At 40.1% G+C, this 15469-nt stretch overlaps 2 protein-coding genes across 2 annotated transcripts; both read right to left on the minus strand.

Moving 5' to 3' along the window:
• Positions 1-130: 130 nt before the first annotated feature.
• Positions 131-8525, minus strand: LOC115596154 (rho GTPase-activating protein 19-like). Its single transcript, XM_030440972.1, has 11 exons — positions 8386-8525; positions 7807-8060; positions 6890-6970; positions 6083-6292; positions 5738-5964; positions 5535-5621; positions 4985-5050; positions 3920-4135; positions 3725-3820; positions 3404-3517; positions 131-1436 (listed from the first exon to the last, which is right to left on the minus strand). Exons 1-11 carry the CDS (start codon positions 8430-8432, stop codon positions 1422-1424), a joined length of 1413 nt encoding a protein of 470 aa, XP_030296832.1. The 5' UTR covers positions 8433-8525; the 3' UTR covers positions 131-1421.
• Positions 8526-9390: 865 nt separating this feature from the next.
• On the minus strand, positions 9391-15414 carry LOC115596930 (pyrokinin-1 receptor-like). The gene is made up of 7 exons (XM_030442414.1): positions 15142-15414; positions 12917-13087; positions 12698-12794; positions 11565-11770; positions 11021-11242; positions 10769-10946; positions 9391-10475 (listed from the first exon to the last, which is right to left on the minus strand). The coding sequence occupies exons 1-7, from the start codon at positions 15253-15255 to the stop codon at positions 10231-10233; spliced, it is 1233 nt and encodes a 410-aa protein (XP_030298274.1). The 5' UTR covers positions 15256-15414; the 3' UTR covers positions 9391-10230.
• Positions 15415-15469: the final 55 nt, after the last annotated feature.

Raw genomic sequence — 15469 nt, forward strand, 5'->3', positions numbered from 1 at the left:
AACTCCAGGAAGGCAAAATACATTTAAAAACACCATCCAACAGTGTCAGAATGAGAAAAGGTTCATAATAATGTCTGCGTCCCACTGAAACACACACTCTGACATTTCCAATAAAAAGATGAGCACAAAATGCAGCTTTGTTGTCTTTTAATACAGTGAGTTGCATAGCTTCACAGTATCATCAGTTTACATGGTATTTAAAGGTTGACCATGCAGCAATCATCACATTGTAGTTAAACTGTAACAGCTAGGCACAGTGACCATTGACCTGGAATCTGCCACTGAAGGAGGAAGACAACAAGGAGGCTTTAAAAGTGGCAGTGGCTCCAACGCTCCCAGAAAGCACCACAGTAGAAGGCAAACAAAATATTCATCTTCATATGCATTCAACAAACCGAATAAAAAGATAAAAATAGTGAATACAATAAAACATTAAAAAGCTGAATAACTGTAAAGATACAAATGCATATAAGGCTATAAAGCTGTATACAATGTTGCATAAGAATCAAAACTGCCGTGAAAAACAACACCATATAAAGAGGCAAAACCAAGATGCAGTTTAAAGTAACAGTAGTTTAAAAGTATCACAGTGTTGAACAAAAGGGGAAACTAAGACAAAAGAATAAATATAACGTATGTGAGCCGGCCCTTCAGCCTTCCAGTCAGTACCTCCCATCCTTTTTCCACACACTGAAACTCAAATGAATTCTTTACAGAAACGTATGCATACTCTTAAAGCTATCAGAAATGTATCAAAAGAAAATTAAAAGGAAAAAAAACCTTCATTTTCAATAAAAATTGCATAAAACAGTAAGTTAAGATATGTTCACTTTAAGGCACATGTGAATTCATCACTTTGCTAATATTCTTCTGCTCTTATTGCTTGAGTCAAACTAAACTCACAACCAAAATGGACATTTAACAAACAGAAAAGCTTGCACAGTGCATTTGTGATTCACTAGAATCACAAATCACTAGATTACCACTGAACATAAATAAAATAGGTTTGCAAATTAAATAAACTTGTTACAGTCGAAGATAAAGCTAAAGACTCAGAACTTAAATGGTGTAGATACATGTTACTTGCATTCGGCAGGACATCGTGAATGAACAAGAAATAAGGAAATTAAGAAGGAACGCTGAAAACTGGCAAATTGCATAGAGTTAAAATAGAGCGTGTAACATCCTCATTGTTGTCCATTAAGCCCTACTATGACCCTTAACTTAGTAAAGTAAAACTTACTAGACTGGGTGATATCCCTGCTATCTTATTAACCTTTAAGACTTCAACTAAAAACACAGCTGAGTAGAGACATTAAAGCACCAAAACATATGGAGAGTGCATTACGCGGTTTGGTTTGTGTCGACGACTCGTAAAGATCATCCGATACCCCTGTAACAGTCACAGTCTTTCGAATCAATCAATCCTGGACGAGCTGAGGACAGAGAAAGAGAAAAGAGAGGTCCATCTCAGATCATTAGCAATTCAAGTGCTGTTGAGACAAAGTGTGGCCAGGCCTGTTTGAACCACAGATGGATGGCTTGAGGTCCCCGAGAACTCTGTCAGCACAGTCACAAGAAAAACTGCTCATCACTGGTTAATGACAGTTTGCTGCCCTGGTAATTTCAGCATGACATTTTGATTGGTTTGGTTTGAATAAAAGAGAAATACTACTTGAGCATCTACATTATCATCATTAATCGTCAGGGAATAACTGAGAGAAGTTAAACATTTTGAATTGCTGCAGTTGTCTTGTCATATCAGAGTAGTGTACTACGAAGTAAGATTAAAGGGTTGGTGAGGTAATTTGAGCCTCACACCAGCATTTTCAATATCAAGACGGTGGCTCTCCTAACCAGGCTAGATCACCATGTTAACTTATGCAGCACACCTGACCTGGTCCGGCTACTGTTAAACTAACTATTTTTGCACTACGAGCGATATAGATTCTCGGATGAGGGAATATTTTAGAATGTTGATCCTCCAATGAAGCCATGAATTCACAGCAGTATGTATAATGCCGTATCAATCATTTTTGCCCATTGAAATTTTACACAGCATACCATGCGTACACTGAAAGAATGATGAAGGCACAGCAACTGAATAGCACTTTGGATTATGTTTTATTTGCTTGGTCAGGATGTCCTGCCAAGTGAACACAAGGAAATCAGTGATTGTTCTATTTGGTATTTATCTCACATGATTAAAATCAATAACATTCGGGGCGCCGTTTGGCTCAGTGGGTAAAGCGGGCGTCCCATGTACAGAGGCTTTGTCCTCGGCCTGGGTCCCTTTGCTGCATGTCATTCCCCATCTCTCTCATCCTGTTTCCTGTCCAAGTCTTCAGCTATACTATCAATAAAGCCAAAAGGCCCAAAAAATACTTAAATAAATAAAAAATCAATAACATTGATTCCACTTCGATTTGGTAAAAAATTAAGGCGACTGTGAAATCATTATTATCATGTGACGGTGTCAGAGTATAATGTTTAAAAGTCAAAGTTTCAGGTTTAAAATTGAGAATTTTAACATTGAGAGTGCAATGAGTGGTGAAAAAAATATATTAACATCAAATTTACGCCATCAGCAAGCCTCTGCCAGCATCCTCTCTTGCCTTATTTCACAGCAGCATTGTTGATTTTTGTTGTAACAAATTTTCATATATTCTTCATAGCCCAGTCAGTCAATTTTGTTCAGATAAGTTTAAAATAATTTGGAGAATAGACCCTGGATTAAAAAAAGAATGATGATGTCCACCACCATAATACTCATCATCTCTAATTGGGGTTTTATGTTTTGAAGAGCGAGCACACACACAAAGAAAGCCTGGCTGTTTCGAACCTGCCTCCTAGTATACTCCCCAGTAGTACCTACCTAAGTACAACGTAATGCTGTAATTATGGTAAAGTTAGATACAAACAGCGGACACAGATATTGCCCTCTGACTGTAATCTGTGTTCACTTGAATGAAGAATGAACAAGGCCGTACTACCGGAAATTGCAGTGGGCAGAGTAGCTGATAGTTCCAGCGAGTTCTTCATCTTAGGTTATGATGGAGAAGTTTGAACAATGGTGGACATCCAGAGGTACTGGAAATGCTGTCTGTTGCCAATCGCCTTCAGTGGCAATATTAGTTAAGAGAATTCTCCATCCACATGTGGTGATGGAGTAAACAGCCTCACAGACCACTGTTGTCATCAACACTGCCTCCACAAAACAGGCTCTCCGGTGGATGTTTTGCTAAAAGTCCACGCAAATGTAAAGGAATCATGGAAGTATGTAGGCAGCTGTGTCATCCTGGCATTGTAGTGTCAGGATATACCTGTTGCTAATGGTATTTAATGGATATCACTCAGGCACTCAATGTCATTCTGAGGTCAGCTTTAACAATGCAATACTCACTCCTCCACAGGCGATGTTTTCTCTTCCCTGGCCATCACTTGAACTGCTGGGTAGAGGGCTCTGCACTCTGCTGTTTTCTTTCTCTGTCAACATCTGGCTTCCCAATACCTTCCTCTGTTTTGGAACAAACAGTAATTACTGAGAAATTGATAGCGTTTTAGGGGATGCATTAAATGGTACAAGTGCAAAGATGGCATTGCACTTAATTTATCTTTAACATCTCACCAACATGTTCATTGCATTTCCTCTCATATCATAAAAATACAGCTCAATGGTGTCACTTGTAATAAAAAAGTGGACACGGGCATACTGTCAACAAACCTTGATAATTCCACCTAAAGAGCGTGAACGCCAATGTTTCCTGCTGAATGGAGATCGAGACTCAGCTGAAGGTGTCTGCAGAGGCTGCTTTTCAAACTGCAGACAAAAATACAACACATGTTGGTGCTGGGCTGCATGAAGTTCAGCTGTGTGTTCTTTCTCGCCATGTTTACACTCACAGCGGTCCTACTGTACCTGTCTTATGAGTTTCTTCTTTTTGGCAGACTCAGGCATGCTGCTGACCTGCTGGTACAGCTCTTTGAGGGCAGACTCAGTATAACTCTGAGTCTCAGATGACCTGATGGTGCAGCTGCTGTGAACCACACCTCCCAGGGTTCTCACGGAGGGAGAAGGGGAGGCAGCCGGTATTGCACACATGAGCCCTTCTTTGGAACAGAGTGTCAGGTCATCCTAGGAAGGTTGGACAGAACACGTGTCCAGATATTTTAATCTCTACATGCGCAGGTATTCAGGTTTTTGCCCTTATTACAAAAAAGAAAATATTCTTTCTAAGCAGTTTACATCACTAAGGAAAATTATTATTCCACTAATATTCCTGTTCACAAGCAGCTGTGCGTTCTCCAGCTCGTTTGTGTACAGTACATCCATGACAGAACACAGAGCATGTTTCACAAAAAGAAGTAAAAACCCCACATTTGATATTCTGAACGCCCTGTATACTTGTCCAAAGAATACTTCTAAAACCCATATAATATTGGCATATTCTACATGTCTTACACAGAAAATGCTACATTAAAGGACTTATTCTGAATATTTAGGCAGAATATGTGGTCCATGACCAGGATCAATTTCTGAATATTGTCATATTCTGAATAAAAGTGGAATATCTGCGTGCATGTAAACCTAGTCGCTGAAACCACAGGCTCTTTTTTTAGATGTGCTCACAGAAAATGTGACTAACTGAGTAATACAAAGCACAAATATATGAACAACAAAGAAATATCTAAAAATCTGAATACTGACACTGTATTGAGACTTTTTTTTTTAAAGGCTCTTTGAAAATCATTCCATTGATTGCTCAGTTGCAGAGACCAGCCTGTCCAGCTTCTGTTTTTAGACATGAAGTACCTAAAATTAACCGTTCACTCAAGTTACTGGATGAAAAGTTAGCAAAGAAAAGTAAAATTTACTGCGGCAGCTTTGAAAATAGCTTATAGATACATGTAATGCACTGCTTACACTGTTTTTATCAAGGTGAACTTATTTTAGTATTAGAAGACAAAAGACAAAAACACTGACCTTAGATTGAAGAGCTTTTGATCCGGTGAAGTATGAGTGTGTATATTCTTTGATATATGCGGGTGCCTTTAATAAAAGCAAACACAGACATTTAATCATCTGACGAAAAGGTCACGGTGAAATTAGTTTAGTGTACCGTGACTCACCACAGAGCAACCAATTGGAAGGATGCATTCTATATAGAGGCATTGTTCATCAATACCTGCTATGATACATCGATGTTTATGAATGGGTACGATGAAATATATTCAGGTCACCGGTATCAAACAAGACTGCTTAATAAGGGGCATCTTCAAAATCAGATTCTATTCTCTCATGTGCAAATTCTGTTTTCTTCACCCTGCTCCCCCCCTTTTTTTTTTCTTGTAACCCTGGCAACAACAGCACCACTTCTAATGAAAGGTCCATTCAAGGCAAGGGAAAACCCATTAAAATCTAACAAACCTCATAACTGCATTATTAGGATGTTCTGGATTTATCTATTTGAATACAAGCCAATTAGAAAGATGTGCCTATGTTTGGTTTGGACAGAACAGTAAAAGCTGCATACCTTGAACAATTTTTGCGAGTGCCTGATGAGGAACGCTACGCCATTATTCAGTTTCTCGATGTTTCCCTGCAGGTCACTTGCCAACACCTGCAACAAAAGAAAATACAGAAAGTTAGATTCAAGGAAATTGTTCAATGTTGAATGTTATATGTCCTTGTGCGTCACACTGTTGCACAATAAAATGAAAGTTGTAGTCTCCTTACGTTTTTGGGCCAAATGATGTGTGGAGCAAACATTGTGGCTAGATTGATGGCAGACATCTTATTGACGTGCTGATTGCGGGCAGTGTGATACAGCAGATCAAGCAGCAGCTTCAACAGGCTGCGGTTGGCTGGTGGAAGCAACATGAACAGCAGCTGAAACGCCTCAATCTGGCGTTCCTTGTCAGGCACATTTGTCTTATTCCACTTATCATCGAAGCGAGTCAGTTCTGGACACAGATAAGAGAATTGTTACAAAAAGAAGAAGGGGGTCACTTTACATTGTCTGGTCTTTACTTCACTGTGATCTGAATATGACAAGGATGTGTGGTAAGAGTCAACAAACACCTCCAATCTTCAGGTGAGCATGATAGTGTCTGTGCGTGAGTAGAGGCTCTGGCAGCTCTCCCAGGTATGCTTTGAGCAATGTGGCCGCATCATTGGGGTGGAAGTCGCCCGTCTCTAGATCTATCTCTGCCCCAGCGTTCAGCATTTCCCTCAGGGCTGCCTGCCTCAGGCTGTGGCCTGGCACACGGAACAAACCCTCCACATGAAGGTCTGAGGGATGGGAGAGAAAGATGGAGTGAGACAGCCATAGAGGAGGTGAAAAGGGAGAGGGTGGTGTGTAGGCGGGTAGACACAAAATGAAGGAGACGCAGTGAGACAAAGACACAAAAGGGAGGAGAGAGATGGAGTGAATGAAATGGAAGGAGGGAGGCAGCAGGAGCAAAGTGCTTTCAGATAAATTATTGACCCAGGCATTTGCTCCCTGTGTCCACTTTCAGTGAATGACATCATCACTGTCTAGAAATAAACCATGACCTCATGCTAATTCACTCCTCTCCAACTAAGTTAAAGAACAAGTTGTAATAGTGGAGATGCTGCAATGAGGATTCACGCTTTCCTATTCTTCTAAGTGCAAAAAGATACAGGCTGATCAGGCGACTTGATTTCGCATATAAAGTGATTCTTAAAATCAAGAAATCATGAATGCTGTCTGACAAAATCACTGTCATCATTAAGGAATTGCACTTCACACATGTAGGTCACACATGCAAAATGTATGCAGTCACTGATAACAAACTGAAATGCATTATTTCTGCCATTTGCTCCGAAATGGCAGAAAATAGTCTATGTATATGAAGATGTACTCACTTTTACTCAGGTATTCAATGAGCTGATAGATCTGTGCTATTCCCTCTTCAGTTAATGGGGCACCAAAAACCACTCCTTTGTCTGAAAGGCATCAAATGGCACAGTAAGACTGTACCCTTTCTGTGTACAGATGTATTTATTCCATTACTCCATGCATTAGGTTCGTCAGATCCATTTCATTTTTTCAACTTACAAAGAAAACAGGTGTAGAGAGTTCAGAGAGATGATGTAATGAACCATCACATTGATCATCAATTAATCTGTTCATAAGAGCTGAAACAATTTATCGATTAATTTATTGTGACAATCAATTCATTGTGTATGTCTTCCTTAATGCAAAAATCCCAAACATATCGAAGATTCTGCTTCTACATTGTATGATTTGCTACTCCTCTTTACTTAATGCGATAATACAATAATGTATTCAGATTTTGGATTAGAGCTACTGCAATTAATCGGTTAATTGATCCATAGAAAATAAGTTACCACCTGTTTTTCAAAAAGGAAAAATATATATGGTTCCAGATTTTTAAATGTATGGAATTGTGACTTTTCTTTAAGTTATTGTTGTTTTTTAAAACAAGAAACATTACTCTGGCTATAGTAAATTGTGATTAACTTTTTTAGTAAGACTAAATAACTGATTGATTAATCATGAAAATAATCGGCTGATTAATTGATGATCAACATAAGAATTAGTTCCATAACTATTCGGACTGTTGCACGGGCAGAACAAGTTTTGCTTTAGGATTTTGTTGTTGTCATTTCAAATAATGTGTGGATAAGGTGGTTCTTTTCTTGGTTACTTACCAACTCTAATGCAATAATATAACACAATAAAACAACATCAGTTGTTAAGTTCAACACATTTGTCTGAACACTGCTTTCATGAGTGTAAGTACACTAATGGCGCTAACCTTTCCGTTTCAGGAAGTTGAAGGAGCGTAGAAAGCCACTGGCGGGGGGCACTCTAGGCTCAGACTCTCCGGTGAGCTGGGCAAACTCATCTCCCGGAAGGTCTATGAGTCGAGTGATATTGCTCAGTACCAGTTCCGTGAAAACCTGTGGATGCTCATGTCTCAGCCTCTCCACAAAGAAGTCTGGGTTAAAGATCACAGGCTGGCTTGCGTTTGGCTTTTCCTGGCTGATAAACACACTGCATTTTGTCCCCCTATTAAAGAGAAACAGAAGGTGGGGTAGGTTCATTTTGAGGTGCAATAGTAAAGCTTCGAGCGAGCACCTCCAATTTAGAAGTAAAATCAGCAGGGGGAGAAATGTAGCATAGAGAAGTGGACTAACGTTTGCTAATGCTACCATAACAAGTCGATGCTAACGTTAGCCACGTTGGCTAACGCTAACAAACTAGATACTAGATTGAAATACTCAGTTGATAAAACAGATATTTTACTAGCACTAATCATCCCCAAAACAAATACTTAATTTCTTACATTTTTAAAACTGTTAATTTGACAACATACTAAACGCAAACTCGGTACCTTCTGTCCAGTTTGAGATTGTTTTGGTGATCATTTTCAGCCGCCATCTTCGTTTTGAATCTTCCGCTGTTTCATTTTTAGTTCCGCCCACGGCGTTGTGATTGGCTGAAGTGTTTACGTCAGACTCATGGAGGGGCGCTATTCACTGGACAACACAGATAGCTTCTGATACTTGAGTAGTGTGTGCATCTTTTTAACCTTTTCTTTTTATTCTAACATGCTCCTCTCAGGAGTTAGTTTGTTTAAATAGCAAGATGAATTGAATTCAGCCTAAATGACTGATTTTCATAGACCTCCTTTTAAATTAATTTATGTTTTTTGTCAATTTTGGGGCACAACATTTACATAGACAGTGGTAGAGTACCACTATATTTTGTGTCTGTAATTCAGAATCAATAAAGCTTCAGCAGGAAGTCAGGGAGCAATAAGGTTTCCTAGGAGCGATAGAAAAGTAAACCATATTTCTTATCTAGAACTCAGGGGAGAGTCAAATCCATGGCAATCTGCAAAAGGCACACACACATCCTAAAAACTCTTGGTACTGGGTCATAATTGTATGCATCAAAAGATGAAAAAGACTGCTTGCTTGTTGCCCAGCTAAGCCACACACTGTCAATCAGATTTGCCTTATGGCTCAGCAGGTATAGGTGAGCATGTGAGTGAATTATATGCAGAAGAAAAGACCATAAGTGACACAGAAAAAAAGATCACTTTTTCATGCTATAATAAGAGACAGACTGACTGGAGGACTATTGGCTGGAGGATGAGTTGACAATGTGGTAATAATGCTGTGCTAATAAATGGGAATTCTAACCTACCTGTCATTTCAGAAGGGGGTGCCTCAGCTATAGTCATCGTGTCTCCTGCTATTGGTTTGTCTTGACAAAACCAAGATTTTTCTACTTCACCTCACTCCATACCCGATCCAGACATGTATGAAGAAAGTCACATATGCACATGAATAGTACTTTTGAACAACATATATTTCAGACTCAACATAGTACACTTAAAAAGACATCTCTTTCTTTCGTTATCTTTTGGGAAATTTTGGAAATGTGGTATCACACTTAATGAAAAAATAGTATCCCAAAATTTAATATCTTCACCGCTGTCACAACAATGTAAGCTTTAAAACACTGACAAAACACTATACATTTCTAGCTGGACAAAAAAGCATCTGAAAGAGCAGAAATGTTACTTGACTGCACAAATCTAGAAATATCCAAGACTTTAAACTCAATTCAATACAATATCAAGATACACCAGTATACTACTGTCATAAACGATTTAAATAACACTCTAAGAATCTCTCACAAAAATATATTTAGTTTTTACATCTCAAGCTGAGTCTTTTGATATAGTGTAAAGGGGCAAAACACAGAGTTTAGAAGGGTTGTTCTAATTCAGTTAAATTAGAAAATTATTTTTAATTTCAATTTGTCAAAATATTTTGGCACATGGATTTGTTTGTGTGTGTGTGTGTGTGTGTGTTGTGTGTGTGTGTGTGTGTGCTTGCATGCATGCCTGTATCGTGTGGAGAAATGAATGGTTTAGTGAAGGATGTAGATGTTACAGAAACTTCTTGAAATCAATCACCAGTTTCTGATATGGATCACAAGGAACAGAGAAATGAGCTGCAACAAAGGGTGAAGTGATTGCAGCCCGCGGTGAGAGGGGCTTTCATGGCTATCTCCGTCCTTCTGATCTGTCATGTGGGTGCCTCTTTTTCTCCTTTTGTCCATCAGCTCTCTCTAGCATCTACCATCAATCCTCTCTCCGGCTGTTGGGCCTGCTTCTTCGCTTGAACTTCTCTGCCGCAGCCAAGACAATCTCTCTCTCGTACTTCTAGTGGGAGTAGGGCCTGAGCCTACCCAGAGTTCTCCAGCACGCCCTGCGAAATGTGTGGGAGGAAATGCAGAACAGCAGCGGGTCCAGAGCACCGTTGATATACCACAGTGGAAGGGACAAGTACGATTTCAGGATGGTGTAGACGGTAAGGACCGTGTCAGACCACACAACCACATAGACCTGCATCAATGAAGAGGCAATGTCCGGAAAGTTGCAGACAAAAAAGGCCACCACGACTGCACCTGGAACACAAAACAAAGTATTTTAATAGCTCAAATGCATAACTCAGAGGACCTCAGCATGGTCATATAATACATTTGCACTTGCCAGTGTATTGACTTAATGTTGGGTATCAAAAATTTAGTGAGGATGCTAGAACCTCCTGCTGGCATGGCACACGCTTTCGACATCACCTTTTTGCAAAGAAGTGAAATTACACTTTTATAATTTATGAGATAAATAAAAGTACTCAGGAGATTTACTATACCACAACCTCAAGACACAAACAAAGTTTTATAATTTTTACCAGGCTCACCCATAAGCTTTAGAGCTCTCTTTTCATTCAAAAGTAACTTCCCGTTTTGATGGCACCGGATGTCTCGTCTTCCTTCTGGATCGGGCCGTGTGAGACCCATGTTTCTCCTTTGGCGCCCGTTCCTCCGCAGGTAGAACAGGATGAGCAGATAGAGAGTAAAGATGGTGACCAGTGGGACCTGTGGTTGAAGAGGCATATTGAGGGCCTGGATATATTGAGATAAGCAAATCTGTTGAAGAGCACTCATCTCACCAGAAAAAAAATCCCCGCTCTCAGAAGAAGAGCACTTTTGTAGATGTGCGCGGGATCAGACTCTGTCATCTCGCACATGGTGGAGACATGAAAGGCCTCTTCTCGAGTGGTGGCCGTGTAGTCGAGGATGCAGGCGCGAGCCTCGTCATAGACCAGAGCAAAGGGTACCGCTGAGACCAGAGAAACGATCCACACTAAGAGAAGGCACGGCAGCCTAGACTTCTGTTGGGGAGGGGAGGAAATAGTTAGATCGTTCGGTGAAATGCAAAATCTTGGCTGCACTTATTTCATTTTCTTCAACTTTCATTATGACCAGGTGTCTTTTTTAATATCAAGCCTTCTGCATGTGGCCAATTTCTCTTCTTTTTCATTTACATTTCATTCTGGGATACATATAGCACAGGCACTTTCTGTACTTTCTGTCAGACCACACCAAATGAATACAGTTGTGGCCAAATGTAGCACAAACATTATTAGAAGACATCCCTAAGCTTTCTTTTCTTCCCTGAGAAAACAAAATATTTGCTTTGTGAAAGTACTCAACCTTCAGGCTGGAGACAGACCACATGGTGTGGCAAATGGCTGCGTAGCGCTCAGTGGTGAAGGTCATGATGACCCAGCTGGTGGTGGCACAGTACAGTTGGCGGACCATGAAGTAGACCTTGCATACCACTTGGCCAAGACGCCACGGGTAGCTCTCCCAGTAATAGCGATACAACGTCACTGGGATGGTCAAAAGCTGCAGAATGTCTAGCATTCAAAGAAGAAAATGTCATTTAGTGAATAATGTATAATAATGATATATAATACACTGAAACTGTGGTGAGGATGTTCCAAAATCCAGGACTTGGAGTAGATTTTTTTTTCAATTTTAAAACCAGTTTTAAAATAAATTATGAATTATTTTTCAGAATATTCCAGCGTATAATCAAGAAATTGACAGTTTTTTTTATGCCTAAACAAACTTAATACACAAACTCCCTTGTTTTTCATTACTTTTCATGACTCAACTAAATACAAGCAAGCTTAATGCAGTTCAGTTTGAAATTGGCACAACCGTTCTTCCTTAAAGTGAAACTCTCACCAAAATGCAACCCAGGCTTTTTTTGTGAATGTATGTGAGTCAAACCTTTGTGTAAAACCATAATTACGACGAAAGAGGCACTTTTAAGATTTACCGTATTTTCGTTTTCGGGTCAAACTTATTTTAAAGGGAAGTGCTTGGGGCAAATTAGCGATAGCATCAAAATCGGAAGGATCGACACAACATGAAACTTTGCTCGTAGTATCACCAGGGTCTCTACACATGAACACGAGCATTGAGAACATTGTTTGTGTACACAGAGTTTCCTAAAAAGAAAGTTTTTGAACAACTGACCTTAGCAGTCGCTTGTCTCTCTAGCTGCCGTCACGGCAGCCGAGAAGTATCAATCTCAGAATGCGACGTAACCTGGAGGAGAGTTAAGGTGGAACGCGATATCTCACGTGACTTTTCCGGCTTATGATTTTAGTATTGTTACTTATATGAGGCTCCATGTTCAACTTCAACTTTAATGTCAAAAATACGGTAAATCTTAAAAGTGCCTCTTTCGTCGTAATTATGCTTTTACACAAAGATTTGACTCATATACATTCACAGAAAATGCCTACTTTAAGGTGCACATTGGCAGTGTGTACCTGATATAACGAGGCTGAGGAGGTAGAAACGAATGGCGCTGACTCGCATTTGGGCATCCATTAGGAGGGTCATTATGCTCACACCATTGAATAAGACCTATAGAGCATTAAGGGGGGCAGCATTAAGTGGCTTACAGTCTTACAAGAAATGTACTAGTAACTGTCAGCATATAATTAAAACTGTTATTCATTGAACTGTGTAGAATTGAATGTTCATACCCCGCACAAGAAGATGATGCTGTAGAAGATGGTCATGGGGACAGCGATTGCCAGCGGCTCATGTTTGGTGACACCTATATCAAGCTGCGGGGTGTCACTCGGGCTGACGTTACAGCTGAAGAGGGATGAAAGCTCATCTGAGAGGTTCATGGTGAGGCAACTGGTTCTGAGCTTAAAAGATTGTAGAGAAATGAAGGTCCATTATTGTGTCATCTTATGTGTAATATGACAATGGTGACAATGACAAAAAGGGATGAGAAAGATTATCTGGCAATGATGTTAGCAAGCATTGTCCAGATATGATGTCATTGTTGTTTATTAGTCTGCTTTTAAATGAGTGCAGCAAAAGCCATTTTCTAATGGTAAATTTGCTGTGTATCCTGGTGACTAGCTGGTTAGCATGCTAAACATGCAATGCAACACAATACACAGTAGTCATGATGTCAAAACTTTCTCCGGATTCTGTTGATAATTTATATTCTTAACATTTTCAACCCAAAATTCTTACGTAAAGGTATAATTTGTGGTTGGCCATCGTTCAAAATTAGCTCCAAACATATAGGGGGCAGCACATCATTAGAGAAACCGACAACTGCTGCCCTGGAGCCAGCGGCACCATGGGTCGTGGGGAGCGGTCATCAGGACCAGGGATGACATGGCTCAGCTTAACTAGATCTGGCCACCTGTCATGAGAGTGCACACAGCTAAACTCCAAACTGGGACCGAGCACAGCTTCTAAGACTGTCGGAGAACACACAACAGGGGAGACAGTGGGGAGGCGATTTACAGCGCGGAGGTGATTAACAGCAGCTCTGACCAAGCTATTATATGGGGGAGAGGAGAGGCATGTAACGGGAGAGAGGTGACAGAAAGTCAGTAATCAGCAGTGGAAGAAAACGGCTTGTAGAGCAGGAATATTTCCACACCTTAATTGGTGAAATTAGGAAAAAAAAGGCAATTAAGTTTGTCTTAGTTCAATAAAAGGGAAAAATTCAGGATGTGTATGGTTGTATATATTTTTTTGTTTTGTTTGGTAAGTAAAACAGAGGTAAGAGTACTTAATTTCTTGGCACTATGAGTTCAATTTTTTCTATTTTTTCTTACACTAACAGCTGGCATATATCTGCCAGGTAAAACTCCCGGGGTTTTCAGACTATCGCCTCTTGACAGTAAGAAGTGGTACAACAGAGAGGATGGGCTGGGGCTGGCTCGACGGCATGGTCATTTCAGTAAAGAGATTTCCGGAACACAATACAACAACATCTTTGACATGACTTCGACACTGTCGCTTCTTCACACTCAGTTCATAACATTTGTTAATTTTTTTATCTTTTAAACCAAAAATTCTCTCCATATCTTAATGAATTGTATCACTTATATTGCTTTTGCTTTGACTTCAAATACTGTGATCATTAGCTTCAGTTGTAAAGAAAATGTTGGTTTGCCTTAAACAGTAAACGTAATTATATCCATTAAAATCCATTAAAGATGAGGCCAATGACACAAACTAAACCCTTTAGTGTATATCAGACATGCACATTTGAAGATACAGCGAGGCTTAACAAGTAAGATCAGTGTGCACACAAACGATCAGAGGAAGTCCATCTTCCCAAATGAACACAACGACTCAGAAACCTGTTGCATTTTCAGACTGAATTATGCCACCTGCTCTAAACAAATCGTAAGGTAACGCCATCATTTTAATTACATAGGAATCTGACTGGTATATGCACACACTGTACAACCTGTTGAAGTGTGCCAGTACAGCCAGCTTCAAAAATCAAGATTATTCGTGTTAAAGAGCTATTATTGTGCAGTCACAGTTCCCCTTTGCAAAGTTAAAAGATCAATCAGATCAATAACGTGTAAACTTACCTCTCCTAAAGGTAAAAAAGGTAGCACGAAACCAATCAGCTCTCTTCACAAGCAGAAATCCTCTTTGATTGTCTTTTCCCTGAAAGACTCTCTCTCTCTCTCTCGCTCTGTGTCTCCTTCACCTGCTCTGTTTCCCCTCTCTCCCCTCACACGCTCACTCCTGATAGATATGTATGATACAGTGACGGATAGAGAAATATTATCAGCCCAATGTGTATGCTTTGAGTGGCCGAAATTCTAGTAGAGGCCATTTCGGTGCTCTTTTTTTTTCTTAAAACCCATACGCATAACAGAGGTCACTGGTCATTGCACACCCCCACTGGTTCCCAGGAACCTAAATCTGCTATCACCTGCTGTCCCTCGGCTACCCTGACGTAGACAGGGGAGTGTGTCTCTGTGTCCTTTTTCCCCTCAACAATCAGCTGCTTGGTTTCACTGATGTTGAGCCGTAGATTGTTCTCCATGCACCACTCTGCGTGATTGCTGATTTCGCCCCGATATGGACTCTCCTCGTTGTAAACTTGTCTACTTTAGGAACAGCATTATAAATGCATTATAATGCAGTACGGACCCCAGAACGCTTTCAGCTGGAGTTTAACATTTACTGTACCAGACATGAGAGTTGCAATAATGTGACACAGGTGCTTACAATTTAAACAACTGAGGTGGTTTGCTTTA

Source organism: Sparus aurata, chromosome 15 (genome assembly GCF_900880675.1).
Source record: "Sparus aurata chromosome 15, fSpaAur1.1, whole genome shotgun sequence".
In the NCBI taxonomy this organism is placed as follows: domain Eukaryota; kingdom Metazoa; phylum Chordata; class Actinopteri; order Spariformes; family Sparidae; genus Sparus; species Sparus aurata.